A 25,969-nucleotide genomic window follows, 5' to 3' on the forward strand; every position below is an offset into this window, starting at 1 on the left:
CTCCCCAAATAAAAGACCTACAAAGTTTATCCATCGTGTCACAAATAGAGGCATAGAAAGGGACAATTTGCATAACATAAGAAGGCAGAGCCTGGAGGACAGACTTCGACAAAGTAATTCTACCTGCAAAAGATAGGTTTCTGGATTTCTAGTTACTCAACCAGTTTCTAGCATTTTTTACTACATAATTATAGAGGTGTCTTTTGCACGTAGAGTGTTGGAGAGGCACACCAAGGTATTTTCCTAAATCACATGTTCTACTGTACCCAAACCCTACGTTTATCTGTTGAAGAACATTATCATAGACATTTTTGGAAAAGAAAATTATGATCTGAAAATCAAATCATCCACAAAAGAGAGGTGTGAGAGCTTGGGGCCATTTCTATAGAGCTTTATGGGTTTCCAAACCCCATGAGTCACTACTTCCAAGATGAGTTGAGACAATCTCTCCATATACAACATGGAAAGGTACGGGAAAATTGGATCACCTTGCCTTATACCAGGCTCTGGGTGAAAGGTGTCCAGGCCATCGCCATTCCAGATAACTTGCGAAGAGGCAGTGGAAATGCATTTTCTCACTAACTCCACCACCATCGTAGGAAAGCCGACATCCTCAAGAGTCTCTCTAACAAAACTCCACCGAATTCTATCGTAGGCCTTTTCAAAATCTATTTTGATAGCCATCCAGACAACTTTTCCTCTCTTATTATTCATAAAATGAATAGCTTCTTGTGTAATGATAATGTTTGTCACAACTCTGCCTGCCCGGAACAAAACTACTCTACTGAGGGCCAACTAAGTGTTCGATTACTTCATGCATCCTGGTCGCAAGAATCTTCGTAACAATTTTGTAGGACACATTGCAAAGGCTTATGGGGCGGAAATCCTTTTACCTGCTCGCCTGATGCACTTTAGGGATAGAGTGATCAGGGTCTGGTTTATGTTTTTCACCGCGATTGGATTATCAAAAGCATTCTTGACCAGGTCACACAAATCAGCACCCACCAAGGCCCATTTACTTTGATAGAACAAGGCTTGGATACCATCCTTACTTGGTGCTTTATAGCTCCCAATGTGAAAAAGAGATCTCCTAATTGCTTCATTAGAGACAGTAGCCCCCAACATAATTAATTGTAATTCTGTCAAAAAGGGAAAGCAACCCGAAAGGCAGAATGGCGTTGCTACCGCATCCTCAGAGTAGTAATTCCTATAGATATTACTCGCCATCAATTCCAACTCAACTTTATCTCAGATCCATGCTCCCTCCTCATTTTGTAGATTCGTAACATGTTTCTTCCTTCGTCTGATAATCATTGTAGTATGGAAGTAACGAGTGGTACGATCCCCGTAAACAAGCCAATTGCATCTAGACTTTTGGAACCAACGTAGTTCTTCTTGCCTCAAGACCTGGTCATACTCTTCCCAAAGCTATTGTTGAAGCCTTTCAAGGAAAACATCAGACCCAACAACTAATTTCCTAGTTATATCATTAAGCCTCCCAAGAAGAACTTTCTTCCTAGCAAAAATGTTACTGAAAACCTGCTTGTTCTAGATGTGCAACTCATCCTAAAGATTAGAAATATTAGTATTCCGTCCAGATAAGGAGACTAGGCTCTACAAACTTGATCATCAAAATAAGGATGAGAAAACCAAGCCGTAAGCATTCTAAAAGGGCGCCTCAACCAATTCAAACTAGAGGAGTCCACTAAAGAAACCAAGAGGGAAAAGTGATCTAACTTGAGCGGGTTAAAATGAGAAAACATGGCCTCGGAGAAACTGAAGTGCCAATCTAGATTGGAAAGCACCACATTCATCCTCTCTTTGAGTCTCCCATGTTTCCAAGAAAACCATAGACTAGTAAACCTCAAATCAATTAGCTCACACTCACAAATTAGGGATACAAAATTTGCAGATCCCCTTGGAGGGTTACAACTAATGTTCCCCACTCTTTCATGACTAGAAGCCACCACATTAAAATCATGTATAGTGCACCAAGGTTTATTCATCACTACTGCCGTATCTCGAATTGTAGACCAAAGCCCCTAGCGAAGGAAAAGTGGGGGCTACCATATACCGCAGATATGATCCAAGGTACCATGTCATTCCCTTTAACCTCAAGATAAAGTGACTAAGAGGTAGCAAGACAGACTTGCACATCCCAAGAGTTAGAATTCCAAAGAGACCATATACCACCAGCTTTATCCTTAGCCTCCACTTTCACTACCCCGTTATATCCCAACGAACTAATAACCTTGTCAACCTTCCTGCCACTAATATGGGTTTCCACCAGAATAAGAAGTGTAACTGAATACATCTCTTTGAGATCTTTAATCAAATTGCTAAACCTTTGGTGGATGCACCTCTACAATTCCAACACATAATATTCATTAACAATCCAATTGAGGTGTAGGTTTTGGGACCACAGAACATTCATTTGTGAATCACAAACATCCTCTTGACTTGTAGGTGAAAACTCGTTATGACCACCACATCCCCGCATAAAGTTGGGATAATGACAGGCTACATGCACATTCTCCACCACATCCCCGCATAATGTTGGATGTTGTAATCGATTACTGAGAGTTGTTATACTAGTTTTTCAGATTCAAACTGCACAGCTTTCACCCCAAACAAAATGGTTTCATTCCAATCAATTCCTACCTATTCATAGAGGTGTTATGGCTAATTGGAAAGCCTATTTAAAGGCATTGAAACTCATAATTCAAAAACACAACTCACATACACAATCTGGATTTTTCTGGACTTTTTCTGTACTTTCTACAACTTGTTCTTAACTTTCAGATTAAATTTTCTGAAGTTGCTTTAAGTGTGGTTTCAAATATTTTCAAACTTTCTGAGCATTATAACTAAGTGTGTAAAGAGTTACCGGATTGCAAGAGATCATAGTGTTCAATTCTTGTAAAGGCAATCCTTGCTATTGTTAAAGTTTTCTTCATTCGTTTTGTGATAATAAAGGGGATAAAGTCACTTGGAAAGGTTGTTTTCCAAAGAGTGATATATGTATTAGAAAGTGAGTAAGGTACAACGAAGTCTTGGCGTGAAAATTTGTAATTGCTACTCTTAATATCTAGTGAAGAAAAGTAACCTTCGGTGGACAAGAAGGTGAATCAGTATAAAAATCTCTGAGTACTCTCTTCTCCCTTATCTTCTTAAATTTACTTGGTATTTTTTCAGCATAACTATCATAGATTTTAGAGAACTAATTCACTCTCCCCCCCTCTTAGTTGTCGTCTTAGTCTTACAATCGACACTAGTGCTTATTTTGAGTAAAATTACTCTCAAATCTGATCATGTATCTAAGATGGCCTCAAGATCACTTCTAGGATAAGGTTCCAACATCAATCGCATCCAAGTTCTGTTGGAGAATGCTATGACTTCTGGAAAATCAGGATGAGAATCTTTATAGAATCTCAAGACCTGGATATTTGGAATGCGATTGAAGATGGACCTTATGAACCCTTCACTGTTGTTAATGCTGAAAGGAAAGTAAAGCCAAAATCCGAGTGGAATGATGAAGATAAGAAGAAAGTCTAATATGACCTTAAAGCCAAAAACACTATTCGGCTCTAGGAGAAAAAGAATTTTTTGAGACACTCTAGAAAGAATGCATAGAAGTAAAGAAGTGTAAAGGTCTACAGCAAATAGTGAAGCATCAACATCAAAGCAAAAATTTACATGCTCTATATGTACTAAACCAGATCATCTTAAACGTGCTTGTCCAGTCCTACCGAATCATTATACATTCAAAATAAAGAAGGACAATAAGCGTAGAAGAATAAATGTCATATTAGAAGATAAAGATGATGGTTCAAATGTCAAACTCAAAATTAAGGAGTAAGCCCATATTTCCTTGATGGCTTCACACAATTCAAATGACGATTATGAGGTTAGTAACTTTGAACCAAATGATACATTTTCATATAATGAGTTACATAATACTTTTTATATATTACATGAAGAATTTATTAGACTCTATAAAGTATGCATTAAATAGAAAAACACTATAGAACTTATTGAGAGTCAAAATTAAATTCTACAAAAATATTTGGATGCCTTAAAATCCAAATCAAATGACATGCACATTGAATGTCCAAAATGTGATACTCTTGAAACTAAAATTGTTTCATTAAATCAAGAAATGAGTATGTTCAAGAAGAGTACTCATGAGTTGGACAATATTTTAATTACTCAAAAACATACCAATGACCAAAGTGGTCTAGGCTTCACAAATAGTCGAAAAACTAATGGTATGATAAATAGTACTTTTGTGAAAACTAATAATGATTGCATGCATAATATTTCTAAAGAAAATTTTGATCAACATTCTTTCTACTAGTATAAACACAAGATACATAAGCATCAACCCACATGCTTTTATTGTAAAAATGTTGGTCATACTCCTAATTCATGTCATATTAGAAAAGTTGGTATTCCAACTGAAAAATTTGTTTGGGTTGAGAAAGGTGCTAACCCCGTAGGACCCAAATCACATTGGGTACCTTGAAGATCTTCGTAATTTGTTTTGTAGGAGTGCTTGAAAGCTATAAGCAGTAAACTCTAGAACCAAACACATAGATATAAGACATCACTTCCTTAGGGACCATGTCTAAAAGAAATATGTGACTGTAAAATTTGTTGATACTCATGACCAACTAGTAGATATATTTACTAAACCTTTGGAAAAAGAACATTTCTATAAAATAAGACGAGAATTAGGCATAGTTGATGAAGCTTACTTGTTTTAAATGCTTATTCATGATTATATGTTTGTTTCATTGTGTTTATCTTGTGCCTACATGTACTTAAAATTGTTTAGTTTTGTTTAAAATTTTCAAGTTTTGGGTATGCAATTGATTACATAGGGTCAATAATCGATTACCATGCATCAGTATGCCTGGAGATTCAAAATTTTGGGGTCAGTAACTGATTACTCTGGAGAGTAACCGATTACTAAATTTGGCTGAAACTTTTAGTAATCGATTACCCATCTGTGTAATCGATTACCTAATCTTGTTGATTGAATTGTAGGTATTTTTTATGTTGAGTAACAAATTACTCAAACTAGTATTTAACTATCCCTCCCCATTTTTCAGACACTTCATCTTCTTACTCAAACCCCTCTTTTCGTGTCTACCCATTCTTGCCTATAAGAACTTCATCTTTGATCTGATTTGAGTGATTTTTGAGTCATTTTATATCTTATTTTGAATTCTAAAACTTCTATTCCATAAATTTTCATGTTTAGTGGCCAAAATAAAAAATTCCCAAATCTCTCAAACACTCAAAACCTATTTTTTTTAAACTTCAATCAATGACTTTATCATCAAAAGCTAAGAAGCAACGTACCAGTATGTCTCAAAAGAAGCAAGACACTTCATCTTCTGAGGCTAACCCTCTCGATTTGCCTCGACTTCTCGTCAATGATGAACAACGCAAAGCATTCTCGGAGCATTTTCTTGGATAATCAATCTTTGCTCCTAAGTATAGCAAGTTAAGTATCTTTGAGTTTGAAGATTTCCATTTCCCTATTCTACTTAGGCAACAAAGTATTTTTGATTTTTGTGAGAAATCAAATGCCTACTATCCTAAACTTGTTAAAGTATTTTACTGCAATTTGAACTTGAGGAAAAATTGTTTAACATCCTCAGTGAAAGGAAAAGAAATTATTTTATATGTAAAGACTTTCAGTTCAACATATTGTAATATACCCTATCAATGTAGCATAAAAGATTTTGGTCTTGTGTGTGAATGGAATAATTATGATATAAAAGAGTTCTACTACTCTATGTGTAGATTCTCTAAACGCAAAACCGAAATGCGTAAGCAACATGCTTTAGGTGAAACTGTTAAGAGTAGAGATATCCTTCCTGTAGGAAATCTCAATCTCGAAGATTGTTTGCTTCACTACTTTCTTAGCTGTGTCATAGTTCCAAAATTCTCAAATTAATGACATGGAACTTCAATTGATGTATGCTCTTAAGCATAACCTTCAAATCAATTGGGCTTTGGCAGTAATGAGACAAATGTGGTCTGTGCGAGAAACTCACAACCCCTTGCCTTATGCAATCTTCATCACCAACATACTTGAGCATTTTGGTGTATCCACTGCTGGTGAGTCCAAAATCACACTCGATGCATGCAATTGTAAGGTCGATGATGATGTGATCCACAAAATGGGTTTCTTTCGAGACCAAATTGATAGAATATATAAGCATCAAAGTGATAGACAGGTTGCACCTGCTGATCCAACTGCAAATGTCTCTGTTAACCTTCCTAAACCTCAACCTTCTGAATTTCATGCTGAGTCATCTTCATCTGCTGCCATGCCTACCAATCAGATGATCAAGGACAAGTTATTCTCTCTTCGAGACTACATCTCTAATCGGATGGATGCTCTTGCTGCTCAGAATCAACAAGTCCAATTTGAACTTCAACGTCTATCCTATAAGATCAAGAGCATGGATCTTGATGACCATAGTACTGAGCCTGAGTCTTAGAAAATTTGATGTCTAGGTTTCTTTTTGTAATGTTGCGTGATTGTTGACATTTTTATATGTTTTCTGGTTGTTTGAACAATGTATGAACATCTTTTTAGTTTTATGCTATGTTATGTTACCTTTGTATTTGCTATATACATATCGTGTGTGCTGGACGCTTGGCTTTTCTTCTTTTTGATGAAGTCAAAATGGGGAGAAAAGTTGGGAGAGTGTATTTTATGTTTAAAATTATTTCAGACACATAACTCCAAATCAAAGGGGAGCATACAAAATAGGGCGAACATACTCAAGTCATGTCAAAATATCACAAAGTATGCTACTCTCAGAAAACTACACTGTCAAGAAGATATTGGTTTGTCATCATCGAAAATGGGGAGATTGTGAAGAAGATCTTGTTCCTGACCTTGACATGGTTTTGATGAAGACACCAACATCACATAAAGAATAAAAGGAAGAATACTTATGATGACAAAGAAGATAAAGCTTCGAGGAATTTAGAGTCTAAGTCTATAGGTACTTCTATTCTTATACTCTATAATATACAATTAGTAGTAATGCTCACAAATATTTTAAAAGAAAATTGAAAACTACAAGTATAAATGAAAACAATTTTCAAAATATTGTGTAACAAGTTACAAGTAACATGTTACATTAGTGAGAAACGAGTTACTGTCACCCAAAAAAACTGAACAAGGTAATCGATTACTCTATTTGAGTATCCGGTTACAAGGTTACAGTATATTTGAGTAACCGATTACACAGTGTGATAATTGATTACTCAGTTGGACAGAATGTTTGGGTAATCGATTATGTTGATGCTGTAATCGATTACTAAGAGTTGTTACACCAGTTTTTCAGATTCAAACTCCACAGCTTTCACCCCAAACGAATTGGTTTCATTCCATCAACTCCTACCTTTTCATAGAGGTGCTATGGCTGATTGGAAAGCCAATTTAAAGGCATTGAAACTCATAATTCAAAAACGCAACTCACATACACAATCTGAATTTTTATGAAACACTTTTTCTGCAGTTTCTACAACTTGTTCTTAACTTTCAGATTAAATTTTCTGAAGTTCCTTTAAGTGAGGTTTCAAATATTTTCAAACCTTGTGAGCATTATAACTAAGTGTGTAAAGAGTTATCGGATTGCAAGAGATCATAGTGTTCAAATCTTGGAAAGACAATCCTTGTCGTTGTTAAAGTTTTCTTCATTTAATTTGTTGAAATACTTTCTTTCACAAAGGTGTGATAAGAAAGGGGATAGAGTCACTTGGAAATGTTGTTTTTCAAAGAGTCACATAGGTATTAGAGAGTGAGTAAGGTACAAGGAAGTCTCGCGGTGAGAATTTATAATTGTTACTCTTACTATCTAGTGATGAAATCTATTGTTCTACAAGAGTACTAGATGTAACCTTCGGTGGATAAGAAGGTGAACCAGTATAAAACTCTCTGGGTACTCTCTTCTCCATTATCTCCTTAAATTTACTTGTATTTTTTCTGCATAACTTTTCCACTGCTACTAACTCTAAAATCTGCAGAAAAATCTATCATTTAAGACAATTAATTCACCTTCATCTTAATGGTTATCTCGGTCTTATAATAATGGCTTGCAATCATCCATGGCCCTTCATACAAAGCATGATTGTATTCATCTTCATTAGAAAACTACATCATATAGTAATCTTCAAGCATGTCAACAATTTGCAGTGTGCCTCTCAACCCCCACTACTTCTGTAACCGAGACTCCATAATCCTCATAGGCACTATCAAACCTAATAGTTTCACAACCAAAATTCCTCCTTCGATACCAGAATTTGTGGACACATGTTGAATTCCCCCTCCTTTTTCTCTTTATGATACCACTGATTCTCCACCAAGTCTTCATCCTCCTCCTCCATGGGAATGTCTTCAACTACCATCGAAAAGTTCAGAAGCTTTTCACGATAGGAGATTCTCTCCTCCTGACTAGAAAGCTGGCCAGGGCTAGAAGTATCCATCTTCATAGCGTCCTCATTATCATCTCTAGTTTTGACCTTCTTGGTACTCCGAGAGATTGAATCCTCCTCCAAGGAGGAGCTCCCACCAAAAACCTAAACAGAGCTCATAATTGATTGAGAATGATTAAATGACCCAATTTTGTGGCCGATTAAGACTACGAGATTAATTTTTGAAAAAAAAGGTATATATCGAAAATGTAAAAGTTTTATCCACTATTTAGTCCATCTGTTACTATTCATTTTTAATTATAATTGACTCTTTCAAAAAAGTAATACGAATCAACAGCGGATAATATATTGAATGTGTATAAATCTTTACACTAATAGTCTATAGATATTAAACTCTTAATTTTTATTCAATAAGTTATCTTTCTCTCTTACCTTTATTTTAGAATAGATGTCTATTTCAGTATTGTATTTCGATTTATTTATAATAACATTTAGATATTTAGTTTGGTTATCAATGAAATTTTCATTAACTCAAATAAAGTCATTAATCATACCATTTATTTGACTTTTATTTTTAATGGTAACATGCTTTCGAATGGAAAAATTTAATTAATTAATTAAACTCGTCATTTAATACATTAAAACTAGCAAACATTAGTTTTATTGCCTCTAAATCTCTCTATTTTAAACCCATTGTTCAAATAACCATTAGGAATTTCCAAGAATATCTATTTGCATTTTCAATGCTATTAGTATTTGGAATTAAATATTTTAATTATATAAACTTATTGTTCAATACATTTAAATTAAACCATAGAACATGCAATTATCTTGCCTGCAAAGCTATTTATTTTAAGGTCATTGCTCAATTAAACGCGTTTTTAAATATCAAACATATCTATTTGAATTTTCAATGATATCAATATTAGGCATGGCAAAAAATGGGTACCGCGGTATTATAAACGGATTTTTAAAAATACTCGTAGTACATACAAACGTATACGGGTATTATGGTACTCGTGCCTGCGGGTACCCATTATTTATATGATTAATATATTATATTTAATTAAAATAAAAATTATATTATTCTAACATTCATTACACTATGTACATTTTTTCCTTTTACTTTGTTCATATATTTTATTGACTTTGGTGGTGAAACATCCTACAAATATTATTACATGTGTAGAAACACACATGTTTTACAAAGAAAATATATACTTTTTGTGAAGGAAATGAGAACAAAAAATCACACAAATAGAAACACCAATAAATTTAGCATTTTTACCAAATATTCAATCAAAAGGTACAAAAATAATTAAGTTTCATCTCATTTGAAACATAATAGAAGTAAAAAATTTAAATTTCATTTGTAATATAGGAAACACGCGGGTACCCATTGTACCTGTGCGTACCCAGAAATATATGTGAATACCCGCACACGGGTACCCGTATGGATACAGGCAGGTATGTGTAATGCTCTCCTATTTTGAAACGGGTAGCTGGTAACTACTACCCGTGCCCGCCTATACCCATTGGCCATTGCCATTCCTAATCAATATTTGAAATGAAAGCTTTTGATTGTTCAAATATTAATTAAAGTCGGACAACACTTAAGTGGAGACGTATTTCCATAGAGAAAATCAATAGAATATTGATAATAAATTAAAATTTAATTTTATTTAAAATTTAATCTTAAATTATATTAGAAAAAATATAAATATATTTCTCTCTAAATATAACATGTTGGATAAGTTTACATATAATTTTTTTTTGTTTATTTAAACTCATTGTCCTTTACCTATGGGTGCATAGGTAAAATGTTCTTAACACTATCTATAGGACTTAAATACAAGCCCAATTTGTGGTAAATTTTTTTGTTTATTTAACTCATTGTCCTTTACCTATGGCTGCATAGGTAAAATGTTCTTAACACTATCTATAGGACTTAAATACAAGCCCAATTTGTGGTAAATTTTTTTGTTTATTTAACTCATTGTCCTTTACCTATGGCTGCATAGGTAAAATGTTCTTAACACTATCTATAGGACTTAAATACAAGCCCAAATTGTAGTAAATGTAATGTCAAGTTGAATAAAAGACAACTCATACAAGATTTTGCTCATGAGCTATCTACTTGCAATATTAATAAACAAATCTTATTATTCGAGACAAAGCAGTCATTGTAAATAGGTTTTGTTTTGAAACTCTTGATCTACTTTTTGGTACTATTGATTTATTTATTAAATAATATATAACCTCATAATATAATTTTATTTTATAATAAAGTAAGCTCAATAGTATAGTCAACTTTAAGAAGGATTCATTATGTTATAATAAGAAGGAATGATGATATTTATTATTATTATTATATTCCTATTGTCAGTCTTCTAAAAATTGGTTCGTGTGAGTCAGTTCAACCAGAAAATTGATGAATCGGTCTCAATACCAGTATGATATAATAATTATATCAGTTAAAACCAGCTAAAATCGGTCATGCGAGACAGTTTTCAATTAAACCGTACCGGTCATACAGACCAATTTTCATTTAAAATTATTTTTTAATGAAATAAAAGTAATTATTGTCTTTATTGATTTTTCAACATTAATGTTAGTATAATATACATGTATACCTAACTTCACTGAAATACGATTTAATTACTGAATCATCTGTTGAACCACTATCATCATATCAATATATTGGCCAGTTTGATGACCAATACGATATTAATAACAATGGTTGTTTCATTCCAGTTAAATTTGGGCTATTCCATGTTCGTACCAAATACATAACTATTTTAAGCATTCCTCATTCACCCGTCAAGGTCATGTCGGGCTTACTATAGGTGTCATCTATGCCTTTGATTGACCATTAATGCACCTCTAGCTCAACATTAATGCATCGTTGACATTCCACTTGTCCCACCACCTACAAGCTCTATCTGCCCCCGACTGATAGACAATAAAAGACTTGCAGAGTGGTTAAAGACAACCAGACATACGCCTAACATACGCTTGCCATACTCCTACTGTACTTACTGAAGTTTAACCAACAAATGGCTAGATGACACATCAATCATTATAATTCTATAAATAGGAGGCTCTCACATAGGAAGTATCATGAATATTGCATTCCCTCATTTATCACTTGCATTCATTACTTCATGCTCTCATTTCTCTCTTATTAACTATCACTCTCTATCTCTCTCTAAAACCACATACTAACTTAATCGTCGGAGAACCTTTTCAGGTACCTCCCCTAGCGGGTTCAACTAGCATTCCAACCAAGGCTTCTAACTTTTTGTTACTCAACCGTGCATTCAATTTTGGCCATATCCGATTAGCATAAAAGAACAATGGTTATTGTTATGATGATTATCATTATTAGTAGATGTTTTCATGGTTGGTTTGAATCAGTTTTTAGGTATAAAAAATTGTATGATCTAAAAATATGATTACCTTATAGTCTGATTCGATTTTTTACATTGAAACATCTTATTCCAATATAATATATGATTTTGACTCAAATTGGATCGATCATTGTATAAAATATTGACACTATACATACATTTCAAATATCATAAACATAACTCTAATATTAAATATAATACATTTTTAAAGTAACAAACTTACATGCATACAAAGGATTAAATAATTAGGTACAAAATAAAAACTTAATAACAAAGCATACCACCACACTCGTGGCAACACACACACCACAATGGTGCAACAATTGTTTTCCTATAATAACGTGTCCGAGTAAGTAAAACATTCATATATATATATATATATATATATATATATATATGCCTTCTTCTTATTTTGATTTTGTTATTGGACAACAACTGAGGGTTGAAAATTCAGCAATATATTAGCAACTACGATTTTATTTGTGCAATAACATGATAAGCCATATTAATTTGGTCCGATTTGAATTGGCTTAATTTCTAGCATTGTAACCATAAACGGAACTTATCAGTTTTTTTCCAGAAATGAATGGAACACAATCCAACCATATTCTTCCTGTTCCATGGGACTATCATCTCAACTCTCAGTAGTGAAAAACACATTCCTCACAATAGGAAAACGAAGGATAAACAAAGATGATATAGGGTAATATGTATGAAATTAAACGAAAAACAATGATAGAAGAACAAATAAATAAGAAAAACAACAAAACCATGGCAATATGCAACAATTGAAAGATGCTTTTATTGCCTTGACAAAAAAGCTTCAGTGATACTCCAAAGTCAAAAGTAGGAAAATATACTACTCTATGGTGGTAAAAAGGACATACAAAGATTATTTAGCATAGAATAAAAACAATGAATTCTAATATAATATTAATGAAATTTTGTAAAATATGGAAAATAGAAAATATCAAAGGAGAAAAAAAAGGTGGAGAATGAAAAAACAGCCATAATAGTAATAGAAATGAGTAAAATAAGAGGGAAATGAAGGAAATCTTAAACATACTTTTATCTTTTTCTTGAAGAAAAATGATAATAAAACATCTCCAAAATACAATTGCTTATAAAATGTCCTAAAATATTACAAATGCAATTCTAAAATGTTAACAACTCTATATTTGGCTACTAGTACAATAACATTATATAGACCACAAATTAAGGTTGACAGCCTAATTTCCCCCAAATATGAGCCTAATTGGGTCCCTTTTTGTGAATATTTTTGAATGGGCTCATACTACCCCAAATATGAATAACATTTTATTTTTGGAGTAAAACAAACAATTTAAAAAATAAGGAGCTATTTCTATTTAGGGTATTTAGGGTTTTATAGAAAAATAGTATTACTTGAAGAAAGGAGCAAAATTAATAAAGGACGCATTGTATTTAAAAAGTATTAATTCTTTTTCAAAAGAGCTAAGGTTAAACACAAAAGCCAACACACTTAACTCATTATCATTTTTGTTTTTATAAACATGGTTGTCTTCAGACAATTCACCAGGATCTACCATGAAAAATTACTTTCCAAAAAACCCCTTATATTATGATTAATAAAGTAAGTAAAAATAGGTCAACTACAGTCATTTTATCCATTTTCACTTATTTTTACTAGATGATGAGAATAATTATGATTTCTCGTATTATTATGGTAAAAATTAAGTAAAGACATGAAGACAAATTTTGTCCAAACAGGATTTAGATAAACAAGGGAGAAGGATAAGAATGCAAATTTCAAAAAATAGATATTCAGAAAAAGGGTGACTCGCATATTGAGATCCAATATGAGAACTTTAGAAAAATCAAGGATAAGGAAATAAATCTAATAGACAGTAAATAATTATTTAAAAATAAAGCAATATTAAAAAACAACCATATCAACTATCGACGCAACACAAATACAATCCTAAAAAATTGTTAATAAAACAAATACAATTCAAGAAAGAATTACGTGTATAGAATACAACCCTTCAAAAAATATGAAAGTAAAAGAAAAACATAAAGAGTTCACCCAGATGAACTTATTAACATTCCAAAAATTCAAATAACGAGGAAGAGAGAAAAAAACAAGCGCAATCATTAAAAAATGATCATTATCAGTAAGATGATTTGAAAATATAAGGTAAAAATGAAAGAAATAACAAAAAAAAGAGGAATTTAAATTTGTTGGTCTTCATAAAATATTCATATAGCATAGATATTTGGAAGATCTATGATGAATAACAAATCTAATGAGGAAAACATTGATTTAATGATGTAAAACTTTACTAGATTTGTAAAATGGTGAAAAAGTCAAAAAATTAATTTTTGAGAGCTATACTTATTAAGATAGATAACTACATATTCTGACATCATTAATTCTTTACTCACAGGATGAGAAAATATATTTAGTAGTATATTTTTTTAATTATATTATATATGTGTAGGGGCAAGATATATTTTATGAGAAAATAAGTAATTTCGGAAATGAGTAGCAATTGAGGGTAATTTAGGAAATAGGAAATACAGAAAAATATCCCACCCGTCTCTCTCTCTCAGAACTGTGTGAATAGGGCCGAGAGTGCAACGCAGAAGGATTTTCCGTTATCCACAACAATTTCTTTTTCTTCTCTTTCCAAGTTTTCTCTCTCCACGATTTTTCTTCCCCAATTAGGGTTTCTCAAATCCTCGTTTTCCATTAACTCAAATCCTTCAACTCTGGCCATGGTTTCTGATGCAATCTCCACCGCTCCAATTCCTTCAGCCGCGAGTACCAAGAATATGGGCAAAAAGAAGAGGGTGAGTATCAATTTTTTTGTTCCTATTTGTTTGAGACATTCTGAAATTAATTCAATGCTTCTATGGTGTTTCAGACCAATAGGTCCGCGAAATTGAAGCAGTGTAAGTTTGATGCACGTCGTGAACAATGGCTTTCTCAAGGTATATGTATGTTATGTGCATTATTTATGTGATTGTCATCTATTACACGTGTTTCAATTGAAAGAAAGACCCTTTTCACATGATTTTTGAATAGAACCAACTAAATCATATGAATCTGCTCCGTATTTAATGGCCCCACATGAATTGGAGTGTTAAAAGTGTCTTGGTGTGCTTTGATACCTTTTGTCTTTATATGTCTTTCTGTTATTGTATGAATTTTTTCTGTATGTGTCTGTATCCTGTGGTATTGAATCAATTAATCCCTTTTATTATGGATTTTGCCGACGAATCTCACTTGATACTTATGGGTTGGGGTTTAGTTGCGGCCAAGAACAAGGGTTGCAGTGATGATGATGCTCGCACACCAATGAAAGGAAGCAATGGTTCGTTGGAGAAACTTGAAATGAGGAGTAGAGATGAAGAAGAGGATGAGGGATTGATTGGCCATGTCAGCTATTCCGAATCAGTGTCAAACAGTCCCACCAGTGTTAACAGTTGCATTCATTCTGGGACAATTTTCACTGGTAGTTGCAGCAGTGGAAGCAGTAGCAGTAGCAGTACTTGCAGTGCTGGCTGCCGCTCTGGGAATGTCACAGAAGAAGAAGATGATGAATGCTTGGATGATTGGGAGGCTATGGCTGATGCTTTAGCCGCCAATGACAAGCCTCAAAACCCTGAGGCTGAACCTGTAGACAAAATGGTTTTGCCAGGTGAACTGATTAGTGGGTTGAATGCAGGGCCTCAGAATTGGAAACCAGATAGTGCTACGTTAGTTCCTTGTTCATCTGGTAATGGTCGAGCTTGGAGACCTGATGATACTTTTCGCCCTCAGTGTTTGCCTAACCTTTCTAAGCAGCATAGTTTACCAAACCCTGATAGGCGTTGCAGAGGAGGGGTCCCCTGGGCTTTCACTGCTTCACCATCATCTTGTCCAATTTGCTGTGAGGATCTTGATTTGACAGACTCTAGCTTCTTGCCATGCTTGTGTGGATTCCGGATCTGCCTCTTTTGTCACAAGAGGATTGTTGAGGAGGATGGCCGCTGTCCTGGGTGCAGGAAGCAGTATGAGTGTGAACCTGTTGAGACAGAGGCAAGTGTGCATGGAGGCAGCCTGACTCTTCGGTTGGCCCGTTCGTGTAGCATGGTTGGAAGGTCTTGAGAGGGTCTTCGTTTTCATGAGTTGTGCATGTGTGGTATCTCCTTTTTGCATCCTAGCATGGCCTGTATTCTCAGATTTAGTTTTCATAGGTTGGTGTAGTGTTATGGATTTTGGGTACCTGAGTCAATTTGTTTCTCATTTCATAAGCAGTTTGGTGCATGTTTATGTGGAATAAGTTTGCTGGTATGTGAATACATATGTTGGTATAGAAACTTGATACATTTAAAACGGTTACATCACATAGTGACTTATTTCCTATGATTCACTTCACATTTACTTTTACACTTTCTGGACTCAATGTCTTACATTTCTATGTTGTTCATGAGTATTATCATATTTGTTGGACATGCTAACCTTTCTGAAATGGTGTTGTTCATTTACTTCTTTAATGTGAGTTGACATGTTAAGCATGGCTTTTTTTCAGAACACATGACATTTTAAATGGTGTTGTTCATATACATTAGTAAGTAGAAATTTGAAGGCGGTCAGTAGTGTTTCTCAAGGTTTGGGAATATCTTTATGGCATTGCTAGTTGCTTCTTTGAAGCTTGGGTCAGAGTCTGTCGATGAATGCACTTGTCCTTTCTACTTCCTTGGGGTTCTGGTAGTTGTTGCTTTGCTAGTAAACATTATTTTAATCAGTCACACACAGATAACCACTTACACTCAGTATTGCTGATGGCGGATGGCAGCCCATGGCGTTTGCGAAAATTCCGCCATCATGGTGTTGCAGATGGCCTTATGGGAAAATAGTGGACATCATCATGGTAGTTGCAAAAACTAATTAAAAAAATATAATAGAGATAGAAAAAGATAAAAAAAATAGAAAATTAAAATTAATCTTCAGAAAGACAATTATATCAAACCAACAGACCATATAATCCATTTAGGGAACTTGGAGAACTTAAACAGTATCAAATCAATTACCTTGGCTATTTAAAGATGCTTGGCCTTGGCTATTTGAAGATGCTTGGCCTTGGCAATTTGAAGATGCATGACCTTGGCTACCAACTGTGAAGCCAAGCAGTTGCTGAAGAAAGAAGTTGCAGAGAGATGAAGTTGAAAGAAGAGAAGCAGTTACCAAGAAGAAAGAATGAGGTTCGAAGCATGAAGCCGAAGCAGAGATGCAGTTGCACCGTCAGAGGTGAAACACAGTCACGCAAGCCAGAGGAGAAATGTAATCACACTGGCCAGAGGAGAAAGGCAGCACAGTGAGAGAGAGATGAGAAATACAGCGATTTACTTTAGGGTTTACACTTTTTTAGGTAAAACCCAAAACTTCTCTTAAAACCCCGAAAACACCAGAAAAAATGATGTGTCCGCCTTTTCCGCTATGCGAGAGTTTGGGCAAAAAACGCCACCACTTTCCACCATGGGTACCATTTGACAACAGTGCTTTTACTCCCACTGTTATTACTGATTCTACTTCTTAGTTGTCTGCATGAGTTATAGTTCTTGTGCTTAGAAAATATTAGGTTTTGGCCCACATGAGATTTGACATGACATATTTTATTGTTCACAAAGATTGATCAGTTGCTTGTAGGAAGCTGAATGACAATCTCTAGTCTGATTGAGCCAATTTGTCTTCGGAGTTTTTTTGTCTCATTATTTATGTGCTCTGGCCCTCTATTTTGTTTCCTTTGTTTTGAAGATCTAAGGGATGGGATTCTCCTTTTTAACTGGCTTATGAAACAATTTACTTTTGAGGAGGGGGGGTCGGGATTAGCTTGTCCTTTTACTTGTCTCTTTTTTTATTATATGATTATACATTCATCCAACTTTTGTGGTCATATTGCGTCTTGTTAACATTTATGCTCTTCACAAATGTTTTGGCTCTATATTTGGGGTTTCGTGTAGTATAGACAACGGAACTGATCTCATGAAAGGTACTATAATTACTTGCATTTTTGGGTTGCACAATCTATACTCACATTGATAGGATTTTTCTAATGAGCAGGTATAACCTTTTTCTCTTTAAGTGGTGCTTATACAACAATAACCAAAACTTAGTCCCATTATATGGGGTTGACGCAATGTATCAAATGTGTCATAATGCTTTATCATAAATTATATTCATTAACAAAACATTCATCTCTAAATCTTTTCTAGTCGAGCCTAGGGTTTTTATTGGTCTCCCTCTCCCCCCGCCTCTAATTGGACTAAATTTTCATTTGATCTACTTCCCTTAATGTAGCTGGAGCTTATAGCATTCTCCCCTAGACATGTTCAAATCACCAGAGACACGAATATGTAGAATGTTATAGAATTCAGCTAATATAGGGATGATTGATGGATAACATACATGGTACACACTACTAATCCATTTAAGAGTGAATAAGCACACCAACTCATTTTGTCACAATTTCTGGCAAAATTTTGGCTATTAACTTATTTTTCTTTACTGAAAAAATAAATAATTATTCTTTCCTTTCATTTAGATGTCTGCCTTTGATTTCCTTGATTATTTTGAGTTGCATGTATTTTTTGGTTTCTTTCTGTTTCATTGTTTTATATTTGTTGTGAGATACAGGGCCTCGAGCACATGCCCATTTGAGTGTTCAGGATAGTCATCTTTCATGGTTGGTTTGCTTTGCTGTCTGTATCTTTAACATCATCGATTTGTAAAGAAATGACACAGGACTTAATCTCCTGAGATGTGCATGATGTAGAAACTATGAAATCAATGAAAGTACCATTTTATGGTTTCCTGTATTATTATGCTGCATGAAGTATTTGATATTTTAATGTGTGGTTAGTTTTCTCAGTTTTCATAGGAGATTATGCCCTTTCATCTTATTTTTGGAAATAGGAAAGTGTGTAAAAGCTGTACCCTGAATTTAGCTGGGTTTGGAGTGTGTGCTTGTGTTAAGAGCTAGATTTTCTGATTGGTTATGCCTGCTAAAAGATCATCATTGTTTATAGTATCTTCAACTATGGTGCTCCTGATTAAGGCTCTGTTTGCGAATGGGAAAATGGAGGGAAAGGACAAGACTTGGGATAGACCGTCCACTCCCCCCGAGCTTGTCTATCCTAACCTTCCACTTTTCCACATTTCCTTGCAAACAGACCTTAAAGTGCCTAATTCCTATACGTTTTACGATTATTTTTAGCGGCTGTAATTGTCGATCACATGGATTATTGTTTGTCTCATTCGGGTAGCCGCATGATTGTGAAATGTTTGCACAAACAGTTAATGCAATATGTACATTGGAATCTAGGTTCTAGACAGGTCATTCTTCTGTTACGACCAAGCTGTGCCGTTCTTTGTTCTCTGTCCACCTTCTGTAGTTGAAGCAGTGTAATATGTTTAACTCAAGTTGCTCGTCTTGGTTGAATTTCTAGCGTCTATTGCATATTGGGTAAAACTGGAGCACCAAATTTTGTTTCGTGTGGTCTTTTTATCCACAACTTTTCTATTATCACATTCTCAAATATTACCCAAACCTTATTTTTCTCTCTCTCATTTATGCAGTGTATTTTGTTGTGTTCATTGAGAAGGTGTACTAAATCTGGGCCCCGTAATGCATTATTCAGTTTTACTATAATTAACCCCCGTTTGAATCTGTTGAATCATGTCTGACTGTGCTAATTCGATCTTCGGTTTGGTTTTTTAAATTTTATAAACAAGATGTATAGATTAGTCCGTTTTTTCTAATCTATGAATGTTGTTTGCTAATAATGACAACATTAATCAATGTACAAATATTTGAATTTTGTTGTGCGATTAACAGAAATGATTGTCGGTGTTTATCTGGATGCATTTGGAGCATCTATGGAATAAAGAGATCCTATCCTTATTTAAAATTTTGGTGAAGTTATTGCATTTTTTCTATGAATATCCGGAGGTAAGCCACCAATTGAATATTAGGTTCTCTCGTGATACAAAATACGGTACCTAGTCTTGGGATGTATGGTTCGGTTGTGTTGGGAACAAACGAACAATCAAACACTAAAGAGTATAAAGATAAGAGAATACACAAGAGATTTGGTAATGAGGTTCGGCCAGTTGTACTTACGTCCCTGGAGCGTTAATCGACTACCACTATATATTATTAGAGAATTATGATTAGTGTTTTAACTATTCTTATCATTGTTACATTAAATTTATATAACATAAATATATAGCACTCTACTTCAACCCCTTTAATAAGCTCAAATCCATAACTTGTATTACTTTCATCTAGAGATATGAATCATTGCATAACAAGTTGGATCCCTTAGATCTCTTGGTCTGCTAAAGATTTCCACTTCTCTATTAGTATGAAGATGGTAGGGTGTAGCAACCTTGTATCACTCCATTCTTTCTTAGGAGGTTTTCAAATTGTTTTTCTTTCTTTATTTTAGCTCTTTTATCTTATCTTATTTGGTTTTATCTATTTTATTTTTTATTTAACAACTTCTTCCAAAATATGTCATAAATGCTTAAAATAATTAAATAGAAGTAATAAAAGTTTATTTTCGGTTCCGTGAAATCAATCTTTTTATCCGACAAAGTCGTACACCTCAGCATTACGTGCATTATGTACTAAGGCCCCATGAAAGTTCCAAATTGGAAGTAATTTTATTTCTAAGACATGATGTTTTAGATAATTGTAAAGCTTCCACATATCCTGGGTGTTGAATTATGACAAAAAAACGTGAGCAACACCATAATGCAACATGCAAAATTACTATCTCACTGTAAGCATAATTTAAATCCGGATCTCAATGCAACTTATAACAAATTTTGAATATCCACAATCAGCCTCGAGAATTTAATTCAAACCACCATATGTATAGTGCAATAGAGTGTAACATCATACCGACAATATAAAAATTTATATATAATTAATGTATTATTTATCATTTATTTACTATATTTGTATTAAAGAGTAAATATTGATTAAAAATAAATTATGGATAAGTATAAAAAACTCTTATATTATTATTGTATATATTTTTTCCTCATTCCAATACATCTTTTATTCTCTAATTTTTTTTATTATCATTTAAAATAAATTCACAATAGTTGGATTCATGACTTTAGAACCACACCAATTTAATAGCAATATTTCTAAGCATGTGAATAACCAAGTTCCATTTTGACATGACACATTTCTAAAATAATGAACTTTTAGAAATCACAGTACACATTTGGTGAAGAAACAGTATGTCGGTGCTAGTTAGTTTGTAGGAAATGTTGCATTTTGAGATAGCAATTTGTTGTTAAAGAAATTGTTATATATTTGAAATACAAATAGAACTATTATTAGTTTGTGGTGGTTTCGCATTTGAAGAAAATCAAAATGGGTTCTACACGAATGGATAGTGTAGAATAAATTTTGGGGTGACAATTAATCTCGTAGTTATCTAATTTTGAAGTTGAAAATTCGATACGACCAATTTTGGGGAGAACCTGAATCAAACCCATCATAATAAGATGGGGTGGGGCAGGTCTGAGATTGTAATCATCCCCAAATTAATCCTCTTAAAAAAACATAATAAATTAATACATTTTTTCTTATTTTGGTTAATAAGCATTTCTATAAATAACTTGTTCGGTAACTCACTTGGTTTATAAAAAAAAAAAACATAAACAAAGAAAAAACTATCATATTAAAAAAGATGCATTGATTTATTTTTCAGTTTATAATCTTACAATTTTATAATTAAAATGTAAAATCACACTCTATATACAAAGAAATGAAACTAAATCATCTTTACATTTCACACAACACAATTTATTCATGGCCAGAAATAGAAAGAGAATCATGTTTACTACAAAACAGTGAAATCACTCAGCAAAATGGATATCTAAAGCATATTTGTCTCAATAAAACTTCTAATGCATGATCCTTGTCTATGTTGTTGAGGTAGAGAATTCCACCACTTCACCAAAGTAGAACCCTCCACAAAGATATCCTTATCAAGTTTCTTATCATCAACCCATTTTTTTATCTGACCCTCTATTTTCTCAACATCTTCTTTAACATCTTCAAATGAGTTCATCGTGTTACTGGTTTTATACCAAAGATCCTCAATCATAGCCCAAAAGCATGATTCAGAAATTTGTTCTTCTGGTTTTCTCTTATAATGCTCAAACCATCTTTGAGTATATCTATATCTTCTTGGCCTTCCTTTATCCATATAAGGACCAGCTTCAAGGTGCCTCAAATGGCGATAATAGTTGGAAATATCAAGAGGCTCTACGAGTTTGCGAAACCTTGTTCCGATCTTAATCCATTCTTCATCGCCTTCGAGAAAATCGGGCAAATTATAATTTCTTAAAAGTTCAATGATCTCATCCCATATAGCTGCGAGTTCTAGTCTCTTTATGTTTGCTTGGAAATCTGCATCAGGGTCCTTTTGCACCTTGAATGCATCGTAGTAACCTAGTTTCTGATGCTCCCATGTTTCTTTGTATTTTTCAAGTTCCTTCATCTTTTCATCAACAAGGTCTATCTTGTTTTTCATTTTCTTCTCGTTTTCGCTTCTACGTTCATCTATCAGTACTGCTGCCTGAAGACTCAGTCTTGCGCTTGTGCTCTACAATTTCCACAAAAAGAATCATCAGCAAAACTTATTGTAGCTTGGTGCAGTCTAATATAACTACATCACTCTGATTCAATATTATACCAGTCACAATATTGCATTCAAATGTGATGCGATCTACAAGTAAAATACATAATAATATTTCTTCTAGAATATATTAGAACAACAATTCAACAACTCAAAATTACTTCCACTAGTTGGGCTGGCTACATAAGTTAAACGTTACTATAATACTTTATCCTAAATCATACTCATTTACAACTCATTGATATCAAATAATTTCATAATTGTTTTATTATGGTTTTTTTTGTCTCCCTCTCTGCTTCTTCTTAATGGAATATGTAACTGTCTCTTCTACCCAAACCACCTAGATTGTACAAATTTATTTGAAAATGATACTTTACATAATTTGACTAAGCCTATGTTTGGATTCATGGAAATGGATGGAATGAAATAGAATGATCCTGTATTTCATTCTTTAGATTGTGTTAAAAGGGGAATAAGGATATATTGTCCCAAAGTGTATCCCAAACCATGATATGTTTTCATTAATCCGGGACATAGTGTGGTACAATATGATGGTGTTAGAAAGAAGGGTAAGGAATGGAAACTTTCAATCTAATTCCATTGAATACCTATATGTTCCTTCCCACCCATACTGGTGTATGAGATAGAAACAGCTTTTTATTCAATTCATTTTACTCTATTCCATCATGAAGTATCCAAACAATGGCATGTTAACTTAGTTCTATTCCATTTCACTCTATCTCATTCCATTCCGTTCCGTTTCACTCTATCTCATTCCATTCCATTTCATACATCCTTAAATGATTAAAACTCCCCAATTTTAGACTAATGGCTAATGAACATATACCTTAAATTCTGTCATCGATCTTAATAAAATAGAAGAGACAATTCTTGAAATTGGTTAAGTTCAAGCCATCACTTAATTATACCCAAAAATAACATGCTGAAGAAAGGTTACTTACCAGGCCAAGGTCACTTAAGGCCAAGTTAATATCACCACTTGAATCAGCAAAAGACAAAGGCACTTTCAGGAGTTGGTCCAAGTACACAAAATTATGCATTCCTAAGGTTTGTTGAAATTCTGTCCCATTGATGATATGTTCTCTTAAGCTTCTATCCGAAACTTGATCAACTTCTGCTTCAGTGCTCAATTGAGCACAGAAAAACAAGAGCTGCAAAACTGCATCTGGGTTTCTTATAACAACCTTCCTTCCTTCTTTTCCATTTCCAGAGCAGAAAATGTAAGTTCCAAAAGGCCTATAAGGGCTTAATGGAATAAAATTTGCCACGGTTTCGAGTGTCGCATCCATGCCTTCCATTTGCTTATAAGCATCATGGCTTGTAACATTTGCAGTATTTGACATCACAAAGAAGTAGAATTCTGAAATTGCAGCATCTTTTCCAGTTGATTGGGTCATGAAAGATCGGGACTTAGGATTGAAGAATTGTGAAATTGCTTCAAACTTTTTATCAAAAGATGAGAGGGGAGAAAATAATATTCTTGGCACTACATCATATCTTGTTACATAATGCAAGAAGTAGATAGACCAATTTTCTCTCCTTGTAGCATGAGATAATATTTTATTACCAATTAAAGGAGAACCAAAAGTTACACATAGAGGATGGTTCCCTGCATTGGATTTAGGAGTATGGTACTTTTCCAAGGTCCAAAGGGTTGCTAGAATGGCCATTGGAGCACCAGAAGAGTGTCCTGTAAACACTATTTGCTTCCCTTTCTTCTTTGCTTTCTCCACCTACAGACTCATTCAAATATACACTTTTTTTATAACTGAATATATTACTAGAATGACTATGACTTCTTCATAACTTTATTATTTGCACAACAAAGTGATAAGTAAATAAATAAAAGTTATAACTGACATTTGACAGTGACATTATCAGTTGCATAGTTACTTACTAGGAAATAGGAATACTGCCAGCATCCTATACCTATGAACACTCAAACATCCATACTACTTCATCCATACGAATTCATTAAGTATCAAAATTATTTTTTTTTTGAAAAATAAATAAATTACAATTTCTATACTTTCGGGATATTCACCAATACTCTTAAAATTTTTCTTCAATATTTACATAACACCCAAACTATCAGTTATTTTAAGAGAGAGAAAAACATAACAATACAATCAATATGGGAGGTGGACTTTTAGTGAGAGAGAAAAGAGAAAGTGTGTATTAGCAATTTTCATAGAAAAATAAATCTGCATAATGATGATCATGGATTAATCATGACCAATATTATTTCTATTTGTGGGCATTAAACAACGAATTTCTTATTATAATATGATTTTTATTTTTTATTTTATGATTTCTAAGGAATATGTTCTTTGAATTACATAACAATTATGTTTGATAAATTTTATATGCATATTTTTATATGTATATTCCAAACGTATCGTATCTCACATTTTAAAAAATATGCGTAATAATATAAATAACTATTTTATTAAATACTCGTATTAGTATTGGTGCTCCTATAGTTGGGACTTCTTAATATAAACTTTGACTTAATATGATATGCAAGGTGCAAACTTAGTAACTAAAATATTTATTTATCTGACAAATCTAGGCTACAAGTTGTATTGAAAACAAAGTAAAACAAAAACCCTTGTTTGCATAATAATAGATCCCTAGCTATAATAGAGATTTCAGTTAGTTAATACCTTTACTTCAAATGATGATTTGGCTACAATAGCTTCAAATCTGCTCTGAAATGCTTCATTCACTGAAGCAGCTTCATTGTTACCTATGCTTTTAAGTGAAGCAAACAAATTCAGATTTACTTTGGTTTCTCCAAAGGGTCCTTTAGAATACCAATCTTTGATAGAACCTGATGCAGGAAAACTGATAATAATTTCTGAACGGTTGTATTTCCTAATCTTTTCAATAAGGTAATGCTTCTCTGGTGTCTTATGAGCTTTCCAGGCCAAAGAAAATGCTTTATCAATCTGATCTCTACTTATTTCTATTCTATCACTTGCCATGATGTATCTCACCGAGTTTTTTCTTCTCTAATTTCTGTCTTTGGTTTTTGGTTATTGGTTGTTGAATCTATAAAGGGAAGGTTTGATGTTATGAAGTTTCTGAGCCTTGAGATATTTTTATTTTATCATTATTTCATTATTGACCAAGACTTTGGGGCAAATGGACAAAAAACCTTAGCCTGATTGGCTGACCTATTCAACATCTCCGTCTACGTTAAATTAAACAAATGTTATCATGAAAACAAACTAGACTTTCTAGTTATCATAATTTAATAATTTAATTTTAATCTGGCAGTAGCAGTATATAATGGTAGTTGTCCACTGAAGTAAAAATCTGCATGTTATTATAACTTTATTTGGAAGACTGCAGCCTTCATGGCAATTTGTACGGTAAAT

General features: G+C 33.6%; 2 protein-coding genes across 3 annotated transcripts; one reads left to right on the forward strand and one right to left on the reverse strand.

Annotated features, from left to right (window-relative positions):
- Positions 1,867-25,699, reverse strand: LOC109328209 (protein EDS1L-like). Of its 2 annotated transcripts, XM_019561562.1 has the most exons (5): positions 25,253-25,699; positions 23,528-24,319; positions 21,785-22,532; positions 9,863-9,871; positions 1,867-1,877 (listed from the first exon to the last, which is right to left on the reverse strand). In XM_019561562.1, the coding sequence occupies exons 1-3, from the start codon at positions 25,571-25,573 to the stop codon at positions 21,801-21,803; spliced, it is 1,845 nt and encodes a 614-aa protein (XP_019417107.1). In that variant the 5' UTR covers positions 25,574-25,699; the 3' UTR covers positions 1,867-1,877; positions 9,863-9,871; positions 21,785-21,800. The 2 variants fall into 2 exon arrangements, with proteins under 2 accessions (XP_019417107.1, XP_019417106.1); XM_019561561.1 differs by lacking the exons at positions 1,867-1,877; positions 9,863-9,871 and having other exon boundaries at positions 21,684-22,532.
- On the forward strand, positions 14,449-16,353 carry LOC109328210. The gene is made up of 3 exons (XM_019561563.1): positions 14,449-14,708; positions 14,783-14,849; positions 15,170-16,353. Exons 1-3 carry the CDS (start codon positions 14,634-14,636, stop codon positions 16,006-16,008), a joined length of 981 nt encoding a protein of 326 aa, XP_019417108.1. The 5' UTR covers positions 14,449-14,633; the 3' UTR covers positions 16,009-16,353.

Source organism: Lupinus angustifolius, chromosome LG15, assembly GCF_001865875.1.
Source record: "Lupinus angustifolius cultivar Tanjil chromosome LG15, LupAngTanjil_v1.0, whole genome shotgun sequence".
NCBI classification, from domain to species: domain Eukaryota; kingdom Viridiplantae; phylum Streptophyta; class Magnoliopsida; order Fabales; family Fabaceae; genus Lupinus; species Lupinus angustifolius.